We start from the raw sequence: 25,786 nt of genomic DNA on the forward strand, positions 1-25,786 counted from the left end.
AGCATGCACGCTCAGTAGTTGTGGCTTGCAGGCCCCAGAGCGCACGACCCTTAATAGTTGTGGCACTTGGGCTTAGTAGTTGTAGCACATGGGCTTAATTGCTTGGCAGCATGTGGAATTTTCCTGGACCAGGGATAGAACCTGTCTCCCCTGCACTGACATGTGGATTCTTACTCACTGTGCCACTAGGGAAGTCCTAAATTTAATTTCTTTAATAGATATATAGAGCTATTCAGGCTATTTCATCTTCAGTGAGCCTTGGTAGTTTGTGACTTAAAGGGACATGTCCATCTCATCTAAGTTATGCAAAATGAGTTGCGTAAGATTGTTCATACTGTTGTTGTAGTATCTTTTTATTATGTGTAGAATCTGTTGTGGTATATCCTCTGTTAATCCTTATATTGGTAAATTTGAATTTTTTCTTTCAACTGATCAGTCTGATTAGAGGTTTATCAATTTTATTGATTTCTTGAAAGAAATAGCTTTTGGTGCAAGTGATTTTCTCAAATTTTTCTGTTTTATATTTGACAATTTCTGTTCTGATCTTTAGTTTTCCTTTCTTCTATTTTACTTTGGATTTAATTTTCTCTTCTGCTTATTTCTCAAAGTAGAAACTGAAGTCAATGATTTGCAGTCTTTCTTCTTTTGTAATATAATTTCTCTCTAAGAATGAGAGTTTAACTCATTCTTTAGCCTTGTTTTATAAATTTTGGTATTGTTTTCATTTTATTCAACTGAAATGTTTTCTAATTTCCCATTTTATTTCTTCTTTGGTCCATAAATTATTTAGAAGTATGTTATTTAGTTTCCAAACAGTTGGGAGATTTTCCAGAGATATGCCTTTTATTTATTTCTACTTTAATACCACATGGTCAGAGAATGCTCTGTATGACTTGGATCCTTTTAAATTTACTGAGAATTGTTTTATGGCCCAGAATATTGCTTGTCTTGGATAAATGTTCTCTTTAATCTGGAAAAGAATGTGTATTTTCCTGTTGTTAGTTGGAATGTCCTATAATTATCAATTAAATCAAGTTATTGATAGTACTGCTCAAATTTTCTACATTCTTACTAATTTTCATATTTGTTCTATAAATTATCAACAGAATAAATTGAAATTTCTGACTGAAATTGTGAGTTTTACTATTTCGTCTGGTAATTCTTTTAGTTTTTGCTGCATATATTTTGAAGGTCTATTATTAGATACATAAACATTTAGGATTATTATGTTCTCTTGATAAATTGATTGCTTTGTCATTTTGTAATGACCCTTGAAATCTGTTAATATTCTTTATTCTGAAATTTACTTTCTCTAATATTAATATAGCCATTCCAGTTCTACTTTGATTAACATTAATATGGTGTATTTTTTTCATTTTTTTACTTTTAACCTATTTGAGACTATGTTAAAAGTAGATATTTTTAATAGGTAGTATTTGTCTATGTCTTGCTTTTTAAATGTAAGTTGATGATCTTTGCTTCGTATTTAGACCATTTAAATTTAATATGATTATTTTTATAGTTAGGTTTAAATCCTAGCTATAAAAAATCATTTTGCTATTTGTTTCCTATTTATCCATCTGTTTGTTTCCTTTTCCCTCATTTTCTTTCAGGGGTTAATTAAATTTTTTGACTGCATTTTCTCTCATTTTTTGGCTTATTAACTAAAACTCTTTTGTTATTTTAATGTTTGCTTGGTGTTTATAGTATGCGTATTTAACTAATTATAGTTTACCTTTAAGTGATATTATACTGCTTGGCAAATAGTGTAAGGACTCTACAATAGTATGGTGGTAAACAGAATAATACTATCCTACCCCAAAGATGCACATAGCTTAATCCCTGGAACCTGTGAACCTGTTATTTTACATGGCAAAAAGGACTTTGTTAATGTGATTAAGTTAATGAACTTGATATCAAGAGCTTACCCTAGATTATTCAGATGGGCCTGATGTAATCATAAGGGTCTTTAAAAGAGGGGGCAGGATGGTCAGAGTCAGAGTAGGAGATGTGACAGCAGAAGCAGAGGTCGAAGTGATGCTGCAGAGGAAGGGGCTACCATCCGAGGAATGTAGGTGGCATCTAGAAGTCTGAAAAGGCAAGGAAGTAGATTCTCCCTCAGAGTCTCCAGAAGGGATGCAGTTCTGCTGACACCATGATGTTAGCTCATTCAGTAGGACTAATTTTGGAATTCTGACCTCTGGAATTGTAAATAATAAACTCATATTGTTTTAAGACTCTCTGTGGTGATTCTTTACAGCAGCAGCATTTGGAAACTAATACAAGTGTACTTTAACATAAAAGTATTGACTATTGACCTTTGTGCAATTGCTGTCATACATTTTATTTTTATATATGGTATAAACCTCATATTACGTTGTCATTATTTTGTTTAGTCCTCATCTTTTAAAGAATTTTGAATAATAAGAAAAACTTCTTATATGATTACTGATATACTAAAAGTCATTTCTAATGTTCTTTATTTCTTTGTGTAGATCTAGTAATTAGATCTAGTATCAATTTCCTTCTGCCTAAAGTTTTTCTTTTAACATTTCTTATGGTCTAGGTCTGTTGATGATTAATTCTTTCAACTTTTGTGTATTTGAAAATATCCTTAGCTTGCCTTAGTTTTTTAAAAGTTATTTTTGCTGGGTATAGTCTCTAAATTGACACGTTTCTTTTTTCCCTTTCAGTATTATAATGATTAAACTACTATTTTCTTGCTTGCAGAGTTTATGATGAGAAATTATCCTTATCTTTGTTCCTTTATTTGTAATATAGCTCTTTTCTCTTGCTGCTTTTAATATTTTTCTCTTTATCACTGTTTTTGAGCAATTTTGACTATGATGTACATTGCTGCAGTTTTTTTCATGTTTCTTATACTTAGTTTTGTTGGAGCTGCAGGTTTATAGTTTTCATCAGTCTGTGAAAATATCCAGCCCTGTTTCTACAAATATTTTTTCTTCCCTCTCTTCTCTTTAGGGATGCTAATTAGACACATATTAGGTTGTTTGAAGTTGTCCCACTATGCTGTTCTGCTTTTTTTTTTTAATTCTCATTTTTCTCATGGGTTTTTATTTTAGATAGTTTCTATTGCTATGGTTTTAAGTGTTCTAATCTTTTCTTCTCCAGTGTCTAATCTGACCTTAATTCTATCCAGTATGTTTTTAATCTCACACATTGTAGTTTTCATTTTTATAAGTTAAATTTGAGTCTTTTAAAACAGACTGTTTTAAGCTTTTAAACATGTGGAATTATAATAACTGAGTGTCTTTCTGCTATTTGTAACATCAGTGTCAATTCTGGGTTGGCTTTAATTGATTTTTTTCCCCCTCTCATTGTAGGCCATTTTGCAGCATCTTTACATGTCTTGTAATTTTGAATTGGATGCCCAACATTGTGAGTTTTACCTTGCTGGGTACTGTAGATATTTTTTATTCCTATAGATATTCTGGAACTTTGTTTTGGGTCACTGTCAAGTTACTTGGAAACAGTTTGATATTTTCTTGTCTTGCTTTTAAGATTTGTTAGGTGGAACTCGAACAGTGCTTAATCTAGGGCTAATTCCCCATTAGCAAGCAAGACCATTCTCTGCACCCTACCCAGTGCTCCATGAATCCTGAGGCTTTTCCAGTGTGCTGGTGGGAACAGACTATTCCCAGCCCCCAGTGCACACCAGGCACACCTATGTTCTTTCAGGTGGTTCTTGGCATTTACTAGTTTCCCCACAAGCATGCTGTGATCAATACCGAGCTGAATACTTGAAGGAGACCCTTCGTGTATCTCCACAGTTCTTTCTCTGAGCAGCGTTCTTGTGTTTGCTGTTCTTTTTTTTTTTTTAATTTATTTTTAAAGTGTTTATTTATTTATTTAATTTTTGGCTGCACAGGGTCTTTGTTGCAGCACATGGACTCTGCGTTGTGGCACATGGGCTTTCTTTCGCCGTGGCACACAGACTTAGTTGCTCTTCGGCATGTGGAATCTTAGTTCCCCAACCAGGGATTGAATTCACGTGCTCTGCATCGGAAGGCAAGTTCTTAACCACTGGACCACCAGGGAAATCCCTGTTTACTGTTCTTTTCCTTGAATTCTGGTCACCTTGGTCTTCCCAGACTCTCAGCTCTTTCTCTTCAACTCAAGAGTTGAGCTGAGTTCTACCCATGTTCCTCCTCCATATGCTGCACTCTGGAAACTCTTTCAAGCAAGTAAGCTGGGGCAATTACAGGGCTCACCTTGCTCATTTTCAGTATCTAAGGGATCACTGTCCTTCATCGCCTGATGTCCAGTGTCTTGAAAACTCTTGTTTCATTTTTTTTCTACCTTGGCTTCAGGTGGGAAGGTAAGCCTGGCCCTTGATATGCATCTTAGCCAGAGGCAGATGTTTGGTTTTCTTGTTCAGTCACTAAGTTGTGTCCTGCTCTTTGTGACCCAATGGACTGCAGCATACCAGGCTTCCCTGATCCTCACTATCTCCCAGAGTTTGCTCAAATTCATGTACATTGAGTCAGTGATGCCATCCAACCATTTCATCCTCTGTCACCCACTTCTCCTCCTGCCCTCAATCTTTCCCAGCATCAGGGTCTTTTCCAGTGAGGAGGCTTTTTGCATTGGATGGCCAAAGGACTGGAGCTTCAGCTTCAGCATCAGTCTTTCTAAAGAATATTCAGGGTTGATTTCCTTTAGGATTGACTGGTTTGATCTCCTTGCAGTCCAAGGGACTCTCAAGAGTCTTCTCCAACACCACAGTTCGAAAGCATCAATTCTTTGGTGCTCAGCCTTTTTATGATCCAACTCTTACATCCATATGTGACTACTGGAAAAATCATAGCTTTGACTATATGAACCTTTGTCAGCCAAATGATGTCTCTGCTTTTTAATACACTGTCTAGGTTTGTCATAGTTTTCTTCCAGGAAGCAAGAGTCTTTTAATTTCATAACTGTAGTCACTGTCTTCAGTGATTTTGGGCCCCAAGAAAATAAAATCTGCCCCTGTTTCCATATTTCCCCTATCTATTTGCTGTGAAGTGATGTGACTAGATGCCGTGATCTTAGTTTGCTTTTCTATTTTAATTTTCCTTTGTAATAATATCAGATATATACTGGTTTTAAAGTCAAATCTATAACGTGTGGTATATTCAGAGGGAGAGTTTAGCCCTCTTTCATCTCTGTTCTTTTCCCTGTTCCTTTCCTCTTTCTATAGACAACTTTCTTTTCTTCTTGTTACTATTATTATTTTTCTTCTATCTGTAAGTAACTTAAAGATAGTTTTTGGTTTATCTTTCCATTAAAAAAAAACCCATGTAAAGACATAGTGTATATGCATCTGTGTGTGTATATATCCCCATTTGTTAAAGAAATGATAATATAATATGCACACTATTCTCTACTTTACAGTTTCCACTTAATGATACATTCCATTGCAGTATATACTCCCCTGCCCCCCCACTATCTCCTCCCCCCACTTCTTTCCATAACTTCATTATAGTCCATTATGAGGATATATTATTATTTATTCACCTAGGTCCCTATAATGGACATTGGATTGTTTTCACCTTTTTTCTAGTATTGAATATACCACGATGAATGCATATTTTTGTATTTTTGTGTGTGAATCTGTGATAGACATTCCTGGAAGTGGAATTGCTGGGTCAAAGGGCAACATGTATGCAATTTTGTTAGATATGCCGAATTGTCTTTCATAGTGTTAGTTGCTCAGTCGTGTCCTACTGTTTGCGACTCCATGGGCTGTAGCCTGCCAGGATCTTTTATCCATGGAAGTCTCCAGGCAAGAATGCTGGAGTGGGTAACCATTTCTTCCTCCAGGGGGTTTTCCCCACTCAGGGACTGAATGTGGGTCTCCTGTGTTGCAGGTGGATTCTTTACTGTCTGAGCTACCGGATACTCAGACAGAGGGTTGAGCCCTTTTGCATTCTCACCAGTGGTGGATGAGATTGGTAGACATATTTCCAACAATAAAATATTTCAGCAGCATAGGAAACTGCTTCATGGAAGGGTAAGGACTAGAATTATTGAAAGAGGGGCCAGAGTGGAGACTCAAGTCAGGGATAGTGTAGCGGCAATTATTATGTCCAGTAAGAATCAGATCCAATAACTTCTAAGCTCCTGCTTCACGTTATGATGTTGATACTGTAAAGATGTCTGACAAATTTAGAAAGAATATCCTAGTCAGTATCTGATTCTCCACACATTTTCTATACTCTACTATAAAGGTTTTGTATTACCAATGCATTTCCCCACGAGCAATTTTAGTTGGTGATGTGATAGGAAAGGAGAAAGAAATTCCACAAGAAGTGGCTTGATGAGGGTGGGGAGGAGCACCAGAGTTCTTTTCCTGAGCGTTTTGGCAAGGGGACCTCTGTGTTCCAAGCCTGCTGCATATGGACCAGCAATGGAATGGCTCAGTGATAGTGGAGAGGTTCGGAGTGTGGACTCGGTGACCGTTACGAGCTGTATGACCCTGTACCGGTTAACCACCGTTAGCCCTATTGTCCTCATCCTTTAGATGTCTTGTAGGTTTGTTGTCACAGTGAGATAGCAGGGACCGTGAGGTGCGGGCCTGGAACAGACTAAGAGCTCTGTAAATGTTAGCTACTGTCCTGTGCCAGTTTTTTTTTTAAGATTTTGTTTTTGTTTGACCTGGACCATTTTTAAGGACTTTATTGATTTTGTTACAATATTGCTTCTGTGTTATGTTTTGGCTTTTTGGCCACAAGGCATGCGTGTGGGATTTTAGCTCCCCACCCAGAGAGTGAAGCTGCACCCCCTGCACTCCAAGGCAAAGCTGTAACCACTGGCGCACAAGGGAAGTTTCACTGTGTCAGTTTTTGAGTGTGATGGGGCCAGTGAGGGACTTGGGGGAGACCTCTGGGCCAGAAGAAGCAGGCAGCATTCTGGATTTGAGGTCTACCTTGCTAGGGCAGTCCTGCCACATGGGACACTGAACTTGAATGTTAGAGAGAAGCTACCAAGAAGAATGTTTGGCTAGCCAGATAGAGAGCCATGCTGGGTGCTGGCATGAGGTGCCAGGTACCCAGGACTCCAGACTTTCAGGGAAGAGAAGAGGCACCATGGCCTGGGATGGTTCAGGAATGCTTTACTGAAGAGATGGTCCATGAGATCAGGGCAGCTCTTAAATAAGCCGAGAGGGGAGAGGAGGACAGAGAACCAAGAAGTGACACAGCTGTAAGTGCTTGGGAAATGCATCTTCCCTGCCCCTCAAGCCCTACCTGGGGCTTATTACTCATCCTTCCAGATCTGCAGATTTGGTCCAAATTGTCTTCTTCAGCCACAAACAGTAACAGTGCACACCTATCATCTGTGGGCCCTGGGGAAATAAATACGAGTAAGATCTGATCTAGTGCCAAGTTCCTTATGTGGGAGGTTTTCAAACTACAGCTGCCTTGGTGAATCTCTGCTATTCTGGCTTGGAAGGATTGGACTGGAACCCTTTTCAATACCTACTTCTGTAGTTCTGATGCCCTGTCTTAGGGGAGAGTCCCAGGCTCTTGGGCAGGTGTAGTCACTGCCTCTTTCCTCCAACTCTTAATGCCCTCTAGTTCTTCATTCTCTCAGCTGGCTCTCCTCCGAACCCAAGCAGGTGGGTGGGATGGGCATTTGGGATGCAGATGACACCTGTCCACTCTTCGGATCAAGGGTTGACAAACTGGCATAGGTAAATAACAGGAAGGTAGATTTTGATTTCAAATAAGGGCAAGGTGAAACTCTGTCGCATCAACAGTGACCAACAGTGGGACAGTGTGTCCTGTGAAGTAATGAGTAGGGAACCTCGGGCCACTCTCTGAGCTGCTGTGGGCGGAGCCCTTCTCTGGGTGGGCTCAAACTGCCACTGCTCTGCTCTGGTCTGGGGAAGAGGAAGATATTCTGATTCTTCTTTTCAAATCTGTTCCCATCCCATTTCATCCTCTGAATTCTTAATGGCTCATGCTGTGTCTGTCAGAGAGGCTCATAACACTCAGGATCCACCTGCTGAACGTGGGCCATGCATGTGACAAGCAATTTACATGTGCAGGCACCCAGCTCATCCTGCTGAATTTTTCTATGGAGCCAGTTCTTCCCGCAGCCAGTGTGTGAGTTCCTGAGTGGGTGTGTATGTATGTGTGTGTGTGTCTGCCGTGCTCACACTTGTATATAAGTGTACCTGGAGTTGCAGCTCAAAGTAATAGCAGAGCAGTTTGCTCAGTGGGGTATATGAATGGAGGGGTTGCTGTGGTCTTGGTTACCGGGAAGGCTGGTCACCCCTCTTGTCTCCTGCCTTCCTCTCCTCTATATCCATCTCATTTCCACCATTCCCAGACTTCCTCCTTCAGGTTAATTTCCCCAGCTGCAGCTGTGCCTCCCTCTCCCCCACCCCCTCCTCCATCTACCACACAGACACATGGGCTTTGAGTTATGTGCCTCCTGTTCTAATGAGATAAACAACATAACTCTCATGGGGCTCTGTTCATCCTTGTGTAAGTGGAACTCCAGGGCTGAATGTGTTGGCCCTATAAAGGCACCCTGGTGCTTGTCAGCCCAGGGAGGAGGGCAAGGAAGGGGGCGGGAGCCCCGAGAGAGCTCTTGGGGGCATTTGCTTGTTGATTCGAGTTGAAGCAGGCATCAAAGGGGAGCCTGTTTGCCCCCACTGTGGCTAGAGGAGCAAAGAGCAGTTGCATCAGGCCAGATAGGGGTCATGTGGGCAGAAAGTCCAGGCTCGTCTAAGTCAGCTAACTCCTGATAATTAAGAACTGATGTCTGTACAAGACTTCATGGTTATAAAGAGCTTCTTCTTGAATATAAGCTAATCCCCCTACAGTTCTTGTAAGGCAGGTATTATTATTGCCTTTATCTTAAGGCGAGGAGACAGGCTTAGAGAGGTATAGTGAGATTCCCAAGGTGATCGGGAGTGGAGTATGAGGACGCGTGCTCATCATCTGCACTGTGGGGCTCCTCCATCCACTATACAAAGTTACAGAAGGAAATAAAGACAGTCCCTTCTTCTGGGCATTCAAACTACTTCCTAAAATGGACTCTCCCGGGGGAATGAACCTGCAGCTGAGTGGCCCAAGGCAGCTGACCAGGCAGTGTGGTGATGGCAGCCTCAGGGAGGGTGGAGGACTTGGACAAGAGCGAATGTTTTCGACCTCTGGTCACTTAGACCTTTCTGAGTGTGCTGGTCAGGACAAGTTCCTTCTCACGGACCTGCTTTTGGTCAAGTGGAAATACCATGGGAGCAGCCTGTGGGGCAAGAAGGAGCCTGCAGCACAGAGATTCCCTTCTTGGGGTGGGTGGGGTGGGTTCTGTGTTCAGTGCAATGAGTCCCTCTTGGATGGTTTGGAGGCGGGTGGAGGAGTCTCCTGGAGTCAGGAACAACAGGAACTAAGGGTCACCCACTTTCTATGTTTCTGAAACTCAACCATTCTGGTTGAGTTTATTAATATTTGATAAGGGTTTCTTGATGTGCCTGCCAGGCACTGTGCTAAGCTTTGGGGATACTTGAGATGGACATGGCTCCTGCCACCTTGCATCTTAGTAAACCAGTGGGGATGATAGTCTAGTAAGCAAGCAGTTAATGACAATGGCTTTGGAAAAATACAGGGATCCTTGGGAACCTACCGGAAAAATGATTAGACTGGTCTTGGTACATCAGAGGGAACATCCAAGTAGTAACTTGATGGTGCTTAGACATCCAGAGTTTCTTTGTCAGATATTATGACAGTCTATAAAGTTCTTTAAGACAAAGAGGTGTTCAGTTCCCCCCACACCTCCATGTGGACAGGGTAGCTCTGGCATGGTTTGGGGCATTGGTGTTAGTAAGTTCTCCAGGTGAGTTTTGGCTTCAGCCTGGATTAAGAATTGCTCATCCAAGATAAGGGGGGATTACGGGACCAGTTCTGGGATATGGAGCAGCGGGCCACCCCTTATACTGGGCCTTCTCTGGGGTCCTGGGGAACACCGGCCCCAGCAATGGTCAAAACATCTGGAAGGGACTCCAACTCAATGCACCCATTTAAAGGAATCATAAATTCCTTCACTTTTCAAACAAAACAAAATTTTGTCTCCTTTAATGCTGGAGTAGTTGTTGCCTCTGCTTTGGACCCAAACCAGTGTATGGGTAGAGATGACAACACAAATGAAAAATGAATGAATGGAGGTATAACAGTGAAACTTTTGTAGGTTTTTCTCTAAAAAATGCAAAAATGAAGACAATTTTTCTCTTAGCTTTATTTTTAATTTTTAAAAGACTTTTTGTTTTTGTTTTTTTTTTTGTGTGTGTGTCTACCGTAAACACTTATTGCATCTACGTACTAAAAGACTTTTTGATGTGGACCATTTTTAAAATCTTCATTGACTTTGCTGCAATTTCTGGTTCATGTTTTGGTTTTTTGACTTTGAGGCATGTGAAATCTTAGCTCCCTGACCAGGGATTGATTGAACCCGCAAGCCCTGCCACTGGAAGGTGAAATCTTAACCACTGGACTGCCAGGGAAGGCCCTCTCTTAACTTTAAAAGCCCCAAAATGGAAGACAGAAGATGGGAAAAGGGTCCTGATGCTTTGTACCCATGGTCCGAGGTCTAAGAAGGGCCCCTTTTATGGGGGGGCTGCCTGTCTCTAACAGTTACGTGCCACGTTTATCTACAGAAGACAGAGTTGTGACTTACGTGAAAGTGAACTGGAACATATTCTTTCCCTCACTCACTCGGCAAATGTTTCGTTTGATTCTTCTCTGTGTCAGCCACGGTTCCAGTTCTGGGGATTCTGATGTGAATGAGACCAAGTCCCTGTCCTCACCAGGCTTTTCTCTCTAATGGTGGGGGTGGGTCAGTTGACTTGCTGGTTTATTTGGGGGGTGCATCGGGCAGGCTTTTTAATCTGCAGATCACCTAACCAGTCTTCAGCCCTCTTCCTCTGCCCTCACCCTCCACCCCCTGCCCTCTTCTCTAGGAACAGACCAGGATCTAATGTGGGAAGTCCACGTTCTTCCAAGGCGTCTGGATGCCACACGGGGTGCCACGTGAGCCCCAAGAGTGTTGGCTGATGAGCAGGAAGGCTCCTCATAGGGGGCTGGGCCTGACACACGATGCAGGTGTGGCACTTTCATGTCAAAGGCCAAATCCAAGTGGAGGTTCTTGTTGGGAGACCGTGTGATCCATAAGCCCAGCACTGGACTCCGGCCTGTTTCTTTTTGGTGAAGCCCAGGCAGGGATGTGGACTTCCCTTGTGGCTCAGCTGGTAAAGAATCATCCTGCGATGCGGGAGACCTGGGTTCGATCCCAGGGGATTGGGAGGATCCCCTGGAGAAGGGAAAGGCTACCCACTCCAGTATTCTGGCCTGGAGAATTCCATGGATTGTATAGTCCAGGGGGTTGCAAAGAGTCGGACATGACTGAGCGACTTTCACTTCACTTCAGGCAGGCATGTACAGATATGCCGGCTGTGCAGGCGTGGAGCCTGCTCCCAGGAGAGGCTTATAATCTGAAGGAGGTTGCCAGGGACTCCCTTCGGCTTCAGCGAACTGCCAGCAGCTGTCAGTGTGTGGAAGAAGCCAGTGGGTAGGAGATCTGGCAGCTTGACTCTGTTTCCTTGAGATGTTTCCCATCCAGGCTGTCTGCAGGTAGACAGCATGACTCCTGCTGCTCCACCTTGAAGGGCACCTGCTTGGCCCGGGCAGAGGGGCAGTTGATGGGCAGTAGCTGGACATAATACACTGCCTTGAAAACACCATGATGGGGATAAATCTGGAAAATTCCCTCCTGTGGTTTGAGGTCTCACTGATCTTCTCCCTAGGCTAAGAGAGCAGAACTGATTTTGATAACAATGATGCCTCACTTTTGGCATGTGCCTACTGAGACAGCAATGTAGAACGGTCAGAACCCCAGGGTCCTGGGGTCCGGGGGCCTAGATTTTGCCTGGGCTCCACCATCTACCAGGTGTGTGACCTTGACATGCCCCTTCACTTCTCTGGGCCTCATTCTCACTTTGATTGAGAAGGTCAGACAGGGTGGTTTCCAAGGCCCCATCCAGCCTGGAGCCTTTAACCTTTATATCATCTCTGTCCACAGGCCTTGCCCCGGGCCAGCTGTACACATATCCTGCCCGCTGCTGGCGTAAGAAGAGACGATTGCACCCACCTGAGGATCCGAAACTGCGGCTGCTGGAAATAAAACCTGGTGAGTGCCCAGTGGAGCTTGGCTTGGCTGAGACATGAGAGGTGGGGAGTGCTGGGCTGGCCAAGGACAAGGTTGCTCTGTGGAGTTTTCCGAGAGAGTGTATGTGCCCACATGGTGCTTTCAGGAATAAACACATTCACCTACCCCCCACCCAATACCCCCAAACTTCTTGCCCTCTGAGGGGTGGGTCTCAGGTCTTCCCCTTCCTTTTGTCTTTCTCTTGCTACCCCAGGAGAGGAAAGCAAGCAGGTGCAGGGCGGGAAAAGGCCCAGGATGAATGACTTTTCAGCAGAGCTGAAGGATTTGCAGCTATTTGGGGCTGGGTGATACCTTCCAAAGGTTTCAAGTAAAGAAACCTAGTCCTAGACTGTGATCTAAGAACAGTGCCCTGTGTACCTTCTCCCACCTTACTGGGAATGAACTAATGGAGCATCTTATATGAGAAGGGCCAGTCACTAAAAATAGAGTCCATCTTGGACATAGAAATGAAAGAGTTTGAGTTCAGGACTTGCTTCTAGGTGACACTGATTGCTTTGTGGCCCTGCAGAAAGAGTTGGTTAGTTTCTTTACTGATCTGTTATTACACTTCTGAGCAGATGGCTGTCTTCAGACCTTGTGGGCTGCAGCAAGGCCAAGTGATGGCTCTGGGTCCTCAGCTTTAAGGGAACCTCTGCTTTGGGGGATGCCGGAGCTGGGATGTGACTCAAGAAGGGTGGCAACAGGCTGTTAAATGGAGTAAAGGCAGAGCTGACTTGCCCCCTTTCCACTGTCACCAAACAACACAGACCTGGCAAGGGTGGTTGTCCGGCAATGTTACCTCATGCCTGCCTTTCCACACTGGCTCCCTAGGCTGTGTTTTTTCTGCAAAATCTCTACTAAACCAGTTGTTCGGATGCTTTCTCACAGTTCCATTGGTAAGCATGCTTCAACTGCTCACTCTAACCCAGGTTTCATTTGTGTAAAAGTTTTATTTGTTAAGGGTAGGTGCTCCACTCAAATTCTCATATGGCCTTGCCCCATTTACAGACTCTTGCAGACACTCCAGGGTGATGACTGAGGTAGTCCCAAACTCCCTGAGATGCAGGTTATAAGAGAACCAAGTCTCCTGGAGCAGGATTGTGAGCCACATGCATCTTTCTACATTTTCTAGTAGCCACATTAAAAAAAAGAAAAAACTGGAGACAGTAATTTTTAACAATAGATTCTGTTTAACTTAATGTCATTTCAGCATGTCATCAGTATAAAAATTATGAATGAGATATTTTTCTTTCTTTGGTATAGTTTTTTTAATTCCAGTGTGTATCTTAAACTTTTAACACATTTCATTGTAAGCTAGCTGCATTCAGTGCTCGACTGCCACATGTTAGTGGTTAGTGGTGCTCATGTTAGCTGGTATGGTTCTAGAATTACACTCCAAGTATGGTCTTGACCATCAGGATAGGCATCACTTGGGAGCTTTTGGTCCTCACCCCAGACCTGCTGAGTTAGAATTTGCATTTTACCCAATCCCAAGGACTGCATCCTCAGAACACATGTTGAGGTTTGAAGATTTACAGGTGGTTGAACCACAAGTCAGGATGGCATGACTCCACACCATCTACATGCCTTTATTAAACAATTATCAATATGAACAATGTATTTTGGAGGTGCTGGTTCCCTCCTCTCTTGTTCCAGATCTGGAAGTGGTCTGACGAGTGATGAGGTAATCCCCGACTTGAGCTTTACCTGGACCCATTTTAATTCCACCCTAACCAGAACTTTGCAGTAGGTGTTATAGTGAGAGGGTGAGCCCATGCCCGTCAGCTGTGTGGACTTGAGTGAGGGGACTATTCGGGCGACTGTTGCTAGTTGAATGTGTCTCTGTGTTGGAGTATGTGAACCCTCTGGGTGTATTTCTGCATCTGTAAATAGCACAGTGGTACTTGGGATTCCTAGCCAGCCTTGCAGCTTCCTCATGAGGATCAAACAATATGTAATAGTATTTGCCATTTCTTACCCTTTCAATTAAAATTTTTTAAAAATTGAGTAGGTAATGCAGTCACATTCCAAAGATATAAAAGGATATATTTTATAATGAAAAATAAGACCCAGGCTCCAAAGAGGCATCAGTGGCACCAGTCTTCAGGGATTCTATAAGAGACAGGTTATACATACACAGGAATTACATCTGTATGACTTTCCCTTCCTCTTTTCATGCAGCATGACCACCTTGCATTTTGCCCTTTCCCTTAAAAATGTGCCTCAGGCACTGGTCATGTCAATATATAAAGAATTTCTTCATTTCTTTTCCACAATTACACGATATTCCATTGTATGAATGTACTACAACTTATTTAACCAAGCTGTTCCCAATTTTCGTTTCTCAGATGCTGAGTCATTCAGTTTTGTCCAACTCTTTGTGACCCCATGGGCTGTAGCTTGCCAGGCTCCTCTGTCCATGGGGATTCTCCAGGCAAGAATACTGGAGTGGGTTGCCATGCTTTTCTCCAGGGACTCTTCCCGACCCAGGGATCGAACCCAGGTCTCCTGCACTGCAGGTGGATTCTTTACCATCTGAGCCACCAGGGATTTTTTTTTCCAATTTAAGCAATGATGCAATGAATATTCTACATGTATATAGTGAAAGTATTAGTCACTCAGTCATCTGACTTTTTGCGACCCCATGGACTGTATAAGGACATATCATATGTAATTTGTTAAAGGATTTTATTATAAATGCTTGACATCAATTTTAAATTGTCTTTATTCTTTTTCAAAGTCTTTATTCTTAACATTTATTTTAAAAACCTTTATTAAGAATACTTTATATCAGATTAATTGGGTTATCTTTTACAGAATCAAAAATGTTTAGCACTGTAAACACCTCAGACATCATTAACTCCAGTTCTTTATTTTCTTGAGATCCAGACACTCCAGTATTCTTGGGCTTCCCTTGTGGCTCAGCTGGTAAAGAATCTGCCTGCAATACAGGAGACCTGGGTTTGATCCCTGGGTTGGGAAGATCCCCTGGAGAAGGGAAAGGCTACCCATTCCAGTATTCTGGCCTGGATACCCACTCCAGTATTCTGTCCTGGATACCCACTCCAGTATTCTGGCCTGGAGAATTCCATGGACTCTATAGTCCATGGGGTCACAAAGAACTGGACATGACTGAGTGACTTTCACTTTCAGACAAGTTGAGAAATTTGCTCAAACTTACACAGCAGTTCCCATGGGAACTGGCAGAGAATCCAGGTAGCTTGATTTCTCTGTTCAATGCTTCTGCTTCCTCATGTTGCTGATAGGTGTACTAACTTAAAAGTTATCAAAATTTTTCCCATAAAAACTTTATTTTATGATTAGAAAACTAACATATTAATTATTAAAATGCATCTGAGAGATAGTTGAAATTCCTTCAGTCATAAATACCAGACATTCAAGTTGGATTTGCTTAAGCAATTCAAAGGGAAGTTGGTTGATATAACAGTGAATCCCAGCATGGATTTGGGCTTCAGGCACAGCTGCATCCAGGGGCTCAGATGTTGTAGTGGGGGCTCTGTGTGTCTCTTTCCACCTCTAACACTGTCTTCTCCTCATGGGGATCGCAAGGTGGCCACTAGCAGCCCAGACTCAGCACTCACCACAGCTGGCAGAAAGGCATTCTCCTTCATTATCTGTGTTGGAGAAATCCCTGGAAGGACTGATTAGCTGACTGGGTTTATGTTCATCCTACCCATCAGAGCCACCTGGGGATGGAGCACTCTGGTTGAATCATCATTGTAGCCAGTATCTGAACAACACACTGGTGGCTCAGATGGTAAAGAATCTGCCTGCCAATGCAGGAGACCTGGGTTTGATTCCTGGGTTGGGAAGATCCCCTGGAGAAGGAAATGGCAACCCACTCTAGTACTACTGCCTCGGAGGATTCCACAGACAGAGAAGCCTGGTGGGCTACAGTTCATGGGGTTGCAAAGAGTTGGACACAACTGGGTGACCAGCACCGCCCCCCCCCCCCCCCCCAACACACAAAGCATTTTCATTTATTACTTGTTGCTTTGGTCTTTAACCATAGCCCTGGGAGTTAGAGAGGGAAAGGAGAGGTAAAAGTGTTACAAGCCCATTTTATAGGTGAGGGAAGTCAGATTGCTGGCAAAGCCAAGGAGCATCTACTGTGCTGCTAATGTATCTGAGGACTTAGAACCTCATTGTTGGTGGGACTGAGGCAAAGAGCTGCGTTACCAGTGTCTGGTCCTTCTGGCTACAGACATGTACTCGGGCATGTGGGTCTCCACGAAGCTGAAGGTAGAGCAGCTGGGGTCATGACTGACTTTGGACTTGCCCCATCCTTGGGTCTGGGGGAGGGAAAAGGAAGGCCCTGGGGCTGGCAGTGTCCTGTAGTCATGTTCCCAGAAGCACCATGTCTGTATCTGTGATCTTTGAGAGATTTCCTTGGGCTCAGTCCTCACACTTGGAGCAGACACCGAGGTGGCTGCTCCTCCAGTGAAGGCCCAGCCTCAGAGACAGTCAGGGTCCTGTGGGAGGACCCTCTCTGCAAGGATGAGCACCAGCCTGGTTGAGGATGGGCCCTCAGAGGTGTAATCATATCCCCAGGTGGCAGAAGACCCCAGGCAAGTCAGGCCTGCCCAAGGCAGAATGGCTTCTCCACACCTGCACCTAAGTGTTAAGAAACTAGAAACAATCCAGGACTACAACTTTGCAAATGACAGGAGATCCATCTCAGGTGAATTTGTTCCCTCTCTGGGTAATCAGACCTACTCTTAAGCCTACTAAAAACAAAAACAGCCCCCCCCCCCCCCACAACAAACCTTGGGCCAAATGTCAGTCATTTTTGTATCCTGTTTTGAGTGTGTACCACCAGGCCAGGCATGGCTCTCAGGATGTGTAGCACCTCACCAGCCTGTAGCTGTAGGTTGTGAGTAAAAATGCCAGGGAAGCATCTGAGAGTCAGTGATAAGGAGCCTCAGGCTTGAACCTCAAAGCATCAGGGCCTGTCCAGAGAACATGAAGCAGCATGACCAAAAAAAAAAAAAAAAGTACCATCCTCTTCCTGGAGGCTTTACACATTTGCCTTTGAATTTTTCACACAAGCCAACATTTCAGAAAAGGTCCCTCACCCAGAGCCTCAGCTCGTCCGTACGGCACCTTTGTGCAGAAGAAGAAAAAGATCCCCTGGCTGGGCAGACATTTATAAATGATGCCCCTTCTGGTGGGTTACCAGGCATGTTCTGGATCTCAGCTCCCTTCTGTCCCCTTGGCAGGTGTCCCTGCATAGGTAACACATGCCACCTCTGAGAGGCTCTGCCATCATCGTTTATAAAATACATAGTCCTCAGCTGAGAGGACCTCTCCCCTTCTATGGGGGGGAATGTCCTCCCAAAGCACAGAATTGACTTGGACAGTATTCCAAAATGACTCTTTCTTATTTTTATTCCATTTGATTTGGTCTCAAAGAGAGCTGGTTTTTTTTTTTTTTTTTTTGGTCTGTACTTTCGAGTGTGACTCAGGGTAGAACCACTGAACAGAGTTCCTGGGGAATTTGCTGCAAATTTCTAGTAGGTGGAGGCAGTCAACTGGGTGGATGGAGGCAGATCTCCCTGGGAATGGGGGGCAGTTGCAGGGAACAGAGATGAGAAGCTAGGGATCTGCTCTGTTTTACACACGGAAGTGGAGCTGGGTCTAACCTGTTTGAAGGTTCATGCACAGTGCCTGTCAGTATTTAAAAATCATCTGCCCTTTGACCTACAAATTCTGTGGCTAGAAAATTTTGTTCTATAAATAAATAAGGACTCCCAATGGGTAAGGTTGTCCATTGTGGCATTGTTTGTAACAACAGCAGCAAACAGTGAATAGAAACAACCAGTAGGTCTTTTGGCAGGGTACTAGTTAAACATAGAATACATTCGTAAAATAGAATAGTATTTTGTCCTTTAAAGGAATGAGTAGGGGGAAAAAAAAAAAAAGGAAAGACATCCAAGCTATATTGTTTAGTGGAAATAAAAAAGCAGATTGCCCAACATTATGTATAGTCCTCTCTGGGCAAACCTTGCTGAAAACTGATAATCAATTTGTCCATCCTGGGCTGAATCTCTTTAAATCTATGGAAACTGGAAGACTGAGTTTATGTTGGAAAAAAATGAATGAGTGACTCAACCACCCTTGGCACCCCTTCACCACCCAGTCCCCATTGCTGCCCATCCTTTCCTCTGTCTTCCCTCCAAATCTCCTGGTGTGGGTTCTCCTGAGCTCCGCTCGACGGGCTCTCGGGATGCAGTTATGTCTATGATTCTTGGAGCCTCCCTTGGGCTCCACCATCAGCCTGTCGAGTCCTCTGGGGAGAGAGAGACAAAGAGTTCCACTGATTTGTGAGAGATGGAGCATTGGCCTGGAGCAAAATTATCTCAAAGCATGAGTTTCCTTCCATCTCAGACCTTCCCATGCATGATAAGGAGCTGCCACAAGCAATTTGTCATGCCAGCACCCAGTTTGTCCCTTCTGCCTTCATTTGTGATCCTGCCTGAGTCCAGCCAGTGGTGGGCAGCTTTCAGCAAAAAAAAAAAAAAAAAAGGGTTGAACATGGCTTAGAGTTGTCCTTGATCCCAGGTCTTCACAGCTGAGAGTTTTGTCAGGAAACCAGGTCAGGGCAAGGGGTGGGGGATCCACTCAGGAAATTTGAGGGACTTCGGAGCAGATCTCAGCCAGGGTTGCAGAACTATCCACTTCTGGTTCAGCCCTACACAGCCCAAAGCTCATCTGTGACATTGCAGGGTGGGGAGTGGGGAGCCGATGGTGGCTGCTGTGAAGTCATTTGTTCTTGGGCTAAATTATACACTGATGGAGTACTCCCCAGGCCTGCTGTCCTCATCCCATCTCCCTCACTGTGAATATGCCATCCTGCCCATGTTTCTTTACTACTTGCTGAAAATAAAAATGTGTCTGTGTGGGGGTGGAATGAGGCTGAGAGCTGGGGCGAACTCTTTGGAATTTGAAAGCATTCTCAGCGTCCCTGGACCTATGTGTTTCTCACGCCTAGCATCATCCCTCCAATCAGTCTTGAATAAACATCTTGCAACCTCCTACTTGCCTGGGCGTCTGAAGGACAACACACACAGCATTATTTCTCTCCGCTGACTGACAATAGAGTTCAGTGTTCTCTGCATCTTGCATTTGGCTGCAGGGACAAATGCAAGGTGTTTCACGGTGCAGCCATCACAGTTCAGGCAATGTGAAGACGGGCAGGGGCCTGGTGCCAGGGAGGGGCCTTCCCTGGACCATTGCCCCCAAGAATGGAGCTCTGTCCTTGCGAAGGGGAAGCTAAGCTGGCAAGAGAGAAAGGTGGATAGTAAATATCCATCAGAAGGCCCTGAAGAGTGGGGCAGATGTTGGGCAAAAGCCAGCTGATTAAGAAAGAGCCTTTAACTTCACTTTTTTTTTTTTTTTTGAATAAGGATAAACGGCTGGGAGCAAACTTATGTCCTTCTGGGTTAAATGCTCAGATAGTTTGCTTAGATCAGTTTAACGTCTTCTCATTCCAGACCTTTAGATCTCTGTGGTCTAGGACAGGCTTTGTTTTAGAGGTTGGGACACTGTGGCATGGAATTAGGCAGTGAATTTCCCAAGGGCATCTGTGGTGAAGCCAAGGAAAGGAACCTGTGGGGGAACCTGTTGGAACTGGTGCCCTGTTGCTCTAGGACTCAACACGCACATCCATCCTGGGGTCTCAGTAGGGCTCCTAGAATGTACCTGAGGCCTTGCCAGGCTCTTTCTGCTCCAGGACCCTTGGGGACCAGCATATCTCTTTCAGATTCCAAGGGTGATGGGAAGGAAGGCAGCCAGGAAGAGGGTTCTGGTTCTTTCTCTTGGGTTTTTTTTTTTTTTTTGGCTGCTGTTCAGTGACTGGGCGTGATTGACCAGGATAATCACCACCTCCCCCATATGTTATTGAGGGAACATGAATGGTTGGGCAGAAACCCTTGGGGGATGGTAGTTGAAGGTACGGCCCAAAGCGGAGTATGCCATAGCCGGCCACCAAGCAAGTCCCAGGGACCCTCGGAGGGGTGCCTCCTAAGGGGGCAGTCCAGGCCTGAGTCCTGCCTGCGGGGGCAGCGATGGAGCGGCCTGCTTCGCCAGCCGAGGGTGCTGTCCCTTCCGCACTGAACTGCCAGAACTCTACAGATGGGAGCGGGCCGCGGCCAACTTCCCCAGCTTTTGAAAATCCTGCATCTTAATTAGTTCCCTACTGCTTTTGTACATGGCCCACATTTTAATAGTCTCCGGGCTTCTTCCACCATTTGCTCTCTGATGTTCGGCTCGATTTCTCTTCTCCTCAAGACAGTCCCTCCGACTCCTCCGGCACCCTCCCAGCCCGGGAGCAACTTACGGAACGCTGATGTGCCAAGCATGTAGCCTGAGATTGATGAGCCTGTCAGCTGGCTCCCTCTGGCCCCCCACCCCACCCCTGCCTCCCCCTCTCCTCCTCACAGGGATGAGCTGGTGGATTGGGGGGGGCAGTGGGTGAGATGGGGGAACGCAGGGGAAGGGACCCGTAGAGCCCCCAGCCAGGTGTGAGCCAACAGACAACGTGACCTTCTCCCATCTGCAAAGGAGTCCGGCTGTGTCCTTCCGAGGGGGGAAGGACGCTGGGCTCCCCACCCCATCTGTCAGTGCTTATCTGTCCCTGCGCGGGGGGTTGCTTGAGCGTGGTACGACCGGGAGAATGGATGCCTTCAAGTGAATCGGGGGAAATGACCAGTCATTTATCTCTTTCCTGCAGTGTCAAGAGCTGCAGCCATCCATTCTGGAGGCCGGCAACAGCAGCTTCTTCAGCTCGTTGGCCTCGTGAGCTGGAGAGAGGTGGGCAGGCCTCTCCAGCCCCTGCTTCGTGCCCTCCTGGCAGCCTGGGGACAGGCGCCAGGTCTGGGGGAAGGGGCCTAGGCCTCTGGCACTGTTCTGCAGGGCTCTGGGAGCCGGGGCTGGCCCAGGAACTGGGCAGCCACTGGGAGCTGGCTGGGCTGTGTGCACAGTGGCTACAGGGATTGCATGACTGGATTTTGCAGTTGGGCTTGGCGGAGCCACGTTTAGAACATAGCTTGTGAGACTGTAACCCTGCTATACCAGGGCCTGTACACTTGTATCTCTCCCTCCTGGAAGGTGCACAGTTTGAGTTCAGAGGCCCATTCTATACTTCATCTGTATCCCCAAACACCCAGTACCTGACTTGGCACATAGTAGGTGGACAGCAAAGATTTATTAAAAGGATGAAGGAAAGAAAAGGGCCTCCTGGTCTCTGATCTTGAGCTTGAAGAACGTGGCTTAGCTCTCATCATGCCCCTTGCACAGAGGAGGGAGCTTGAGCGGGCGAAGGGGAGCCTTTAGAGCTGAGCTGGCCTTCCCGTCCACTGCCCAGCCTGGCTTGGGCTGGGTTGGGGGTGCCTGTCCTGGCTTTACCATCTTGCCTGTCTTTGGTTTGAGCTCACAGGGGGGCCTTCAGTATGTCGAACAGCTGGAGAAAAGGACTCCAACAGGAATCACAAGACCTGGGTTCAAGTCCCGACCCCTCCACCCCTGGCTGTGTGATTTTGAGCCGTCATCTAATCCCTTTAGCCTTGATTCTCCATCTGTGAAATGTGTATCATGGCAGCTGCTCTGCTTGTTTGCTGGGATTTTTCCGAGAGTCCCGCTGGAAGGTGGGGCTGGAGGGCTTGGCAGATGTGAGGAGACGCCGCTGAGGCCATCCCACGTAGTGCTGCTGGGTGGGCTGAGGGGGCCTCAGCTGATGCTGTTCCTGTCCCCAGCGCGTGCTCACTGCAGGCAGCTCACCGCCCAGCTGGCAGAGTGTGTGCCGTGTGGCCCGAATGGGAACACATTCTGCCTTACAGTCTTTAAAAGCCCAAGGATAGCACCTTCTGTCCTGAGAAGACCCGGCATCTGGCTATGGGATCTGCCTTTCCCAGAACCACAGCTTGCCCAAGCTCACCCCTGTGTCCCAGGACTCGGTCCTCTGGCATCCACTGCGGGGAGCACAGAGATAAACTTGGAAGGCTTCCTCTCTGTTTTACAAACACCTGTCACCCCACGGCACTAGGCTGGGCCTGCCTGGCTGGGTCTTTTCTCCTGCCCTTGGCCTAGGCCAATCTGCCTTCTCTGAGAACCGCTCCTCTGTGGACTTGCCCTGGTGTGGCTTCATTTCTTTGCCCCTTGGCACTGGGCACCCATTCTCCACACCTGGCCTCTATCCTGATTCACCGTGTGGGGATGTTCCCTGTCAGGGGCTGGGGGACTGCCCTCTGGATGTATCTAGCCACCAGGATGTGGGCACCATGAGGACAGGGCCCTTTCCTAAGCACTGGCTCATGGGTGGTCCCTTCACTTCTACCTTCCTTCAGTTAATTTCAGAATGACCCTATTGAAATATAGACATCATATTGTCACACTTTGCTCAAAACTGACAGTGTCTTCAGAAGCTATTGTTGTTCAGTTGCTCAGTTGTGTCTGACTCTTTGTGACCCCATGGATTGCAGCATGCCAGGCTTCCCTGTCTTTCACTCTCTCCTGGAGTTTGCTCAAACTTATGTCCATTGAGTCAGTGATGCCATCCAACCATCTCATCCTCTGTTGTCCCCTTCTCTTCCTGCCCTCAATCTTTCCCAGCATCAGAGTCATTTCCTATGAGTCGGCTCTTTGCATCAGGTGGCCAAAGTACTGGCACTTCAGCGTCAGTCCTTCCAATGAATATTCAGGGTTGATTTCCTTTAGGATTGACTTGTTTGATCTCCTTGCAGTCCAAGGGAATAAGCATTCTTGCAGAGGCCTACACAGCCCTTCAAGGTCCCAGCACTCTCTGAATTGGGCTCCTGCTCTCCCCATGGCTCACTGTGCTCTGGGCAGACAGACCCCAGCTTCAGAGCCTTTTTGTGCTGGCTCCTTTGCCTAGAACATCCTTTCCTGATGAGCAGTGTGGCCCCCTCCCTGCTCCTTCAGGTTAGTAAACATGGACCCACCCTCCCATCACTCCTGATGTTCCAGATTCCCCTATTGCTGTCCCCCCCACCCCCTCTTTGTTTATCTCCAAAGCATTACCATCTGCCATTCTATGGGTCTTGTTTATTTTCTGTCTTGTTTCTATGCACTAGAATATAACTTCTAAGAGGGCAAGAATTTCTCTCTCTTGTTCATAGCTGTGTCCTCGGCACCTAGGAGAGAGCCTGGTACCCAGTAAATGCTCCATAATTACTTATCAAATGAATGAGTAGAGCACAGGCTCATCCATGTGGTTCTGCTGTGGTCTCCAAATCTTCCGTATGCATCCCCCTTTCGCACCCCCACCCCCCAAACTGGAGCAGCATCTCAGCTCCGAGCCGAGTCCCACCCTCAGCCTCCTCTGTCCTCTGCTCCATACTTGGCTTCTTCACTTCCATTCCCCGTGGGCCCATGTCCAGGTGGCGGGAGCTGTGTCTCATCACATCTGATGGTCTGAGTGTGTTAGAAGGGGAGGAGTTTTGCTTAGAAGTACAAGAGAGGGAGACTTTAGGAGGTGAAAAAGAGGGGCTCCCATGAATTGAGCATCTCCCTGTGCAGACACTCTATGTCCGTGACCTCATACAGCCGCATAACAACACTGGGAAGCGGACTTTGTTCTGCAGATGAGGAGAGCAAGGCCAAGTGTGTGGTGCAGGGTACAAGACCCGAGATTTCACCCCAGATGGCTTGCACTTTCCAGTGATCAGTATTCCCTTGAACCATTTCATCACTCCATCCATTCCCGCTGTCCTTCCCCTCCCTCACCTTCCTGCTAAGTTGTATCAACTTAGTTGGTCCACTAACCAGCAGAGTGGTGAGCTTCCTTCAACAGTGTGGGTGTTTCCTGTGTCTCAGAGGTGGGAGATTGCTTATCTGTGGTGCTGACCTCTGGGTGCTGCTTCCAGGGGCTCATCCTTGCATGTTGGCAATGGGTGAGTGGGTTGGCAGAGCAGAGGGTGGGGACCACAGGCCTTCTGGGGGACATGATCAGCCCTCCTATGGCGTGGCTATCCTGGGCCTCTAGAACAATTGGTAACAAGGACCTGCAGGGCGTAGCCTGGGTGATGGGTTCTCATTGTGAACCTCATCTATTTTGAGCTTTATGAATCACAAAGCAGGGAGTCAAATGCAGCCAAGAAAACGGCACCCCTGAGGAATGAGCAGATGGATTCCGGGGGCCCATCACCATCTCAGGAAATCAGGACTTCAGTCCTCACCAGTCTCCTCCCCCATGGGGAGTGATAGCAATCCCCTCCTCCTCCTTCCCCGTGAGCCTGAGAGTCTGGTGGGCATAAATGAAATAATGATTCTTAAGCATTTTGCTCCTTGTATAAATCCAAGGAAATGTGATGAGCTTAACTCCTCAAAATAATAAGCAACCAGAATAGAAGACTGCACATTTGTATTTTTTACAGAAAACTAGAGTCAGGTGGGGGAAAAAAATCTGAGCACTCATGATGTAGCAGGAGGACTGTCTGCCATTGTCTGTGGGATTTCTCCCTCCTTTGCACCATGGCTCTATCTCTAGGCTCCTGCATCAGAGAGAGCCTGTGATGGATGGATGGATGGATGTGGCTTGTCGGGGTGTTTCACCACGATTTCCCTTGGGGCAGCCTGTCTGTCGGCAGAGCACAGCCTCCCCAAAGATGGTATCTCTTGCAAACTCGACAGCTAACAGACAGCTCCCCTCTTTGTATATTTCCCCAAAGAAGAACTGTCTTAATCTGTTTTTTATATGGCATATTTCATTATAATCCATATATGACTTTCAGGTTCCCAGTCCTCCATCCCGAGCCAAAAAAAATGCACGAGGAGTCAGAGGCTCCATGAGTCCGTGACATCCAAGCATTTGCATTTTTAAATGACCTGGGATTTAATTACTCACCATGCTCCCGTGTTGCACTTTCGGGTTCGTCTTGCCTGCATCCTGTTAATGAGCTTAGTGGCTCCAACAACCCAGTGGAAGCCTTGCATTTGGTGCATTGGGTGGCAGGCTTGGGGCACCTATGGCAAAAGTCTGTGGCTTTGATCTTTACCCGAGAGGATGGCTGCCCCGTCCACAGCCCTGGAGAGAAGTCATTGCTGTTCACTGGTGACTTTTTTGTTTTGTTTTGCTTTTATTTGTTCTTTTCTTTCTTTTTCTTTTTTAAAAAGACTTCTATGCTTCAATCCTTGTTTGTCTAAGAGGTTTTTTCTTATTTGGAAACTGATTTGCTTTGGTTCGCACAGAAGCTGTCTCTGGTGTGATGGATCGTGCTGGAAGTCACCCAAGGAGTATCTCTGTTCCCAATTAGAAGTGGAGGCAAAGCTGCGTATGCGGGCCCAGGGAGGCGGCTGGCTTGGGTGACAGCTGCTGCCGCTCTGGAGAGAGTAACGATCCGTGGGTTTATATCCATGTGTATAAAATCAGGCTAATTTAAAGATGAATTATGTGTGTGTGTTTTAGACCATTTTCTTTTAATGTTAAGTGTTGGATGGCTCCTGTCAGGTTATGTGGTCCCCATATTTGTGCAAGGATCAAAATGAATACGCTTTTAAAAAATTGTTAAACCCTATATCCAGATGAACTGTATTAGAATAA

At 45.7% G+C, this 25,786-nt stretch overlaps 1 protein-coding gene across 5 annotated transcripts in view; it reads left to right on the forward strand.

Annotated features, from left to right (window-relative positions):
* DPF3 (double PHD fingers 3) overlaps positions 1–25,786 on the forward strand; it is a 285,832-nt gene that overhangs the window by 127,943 nt on the left and 132,103 nt on the right. For all 5 annotated transcript variants that reach the window (XR_009695069.1, XR_009695068.1, XR_009695067.1 and 2 more), the window contains one exon: positions 12,082–12,189. Coding sequence is in view for 2 of the 5 variants with exons in the window: in XM_061156751.1 (XP_061012734.1) it covers positions 12,082–12,189 (108 nt within the window). In the remaining 3 variants the exon portion in view is untranslated. The remainder of the gene's footprint in view (positions 1–12,081; positions 12,190–25,786) is intronic.

The sequence above is a fragment of the Dama dama genome, chromosome 12 (genome assembly GCF_033118175.1).
Source record: "Dama dama isolate Ldn47 chromosome 12, ASM3311817v1, whole genome shotgun sequence".
Taxonomy (NCBI): Eukaryota; Metazoa; Chordata; class Mammalia; order Artiodactyla; family Cervidae; genus Dama; species Dama dama.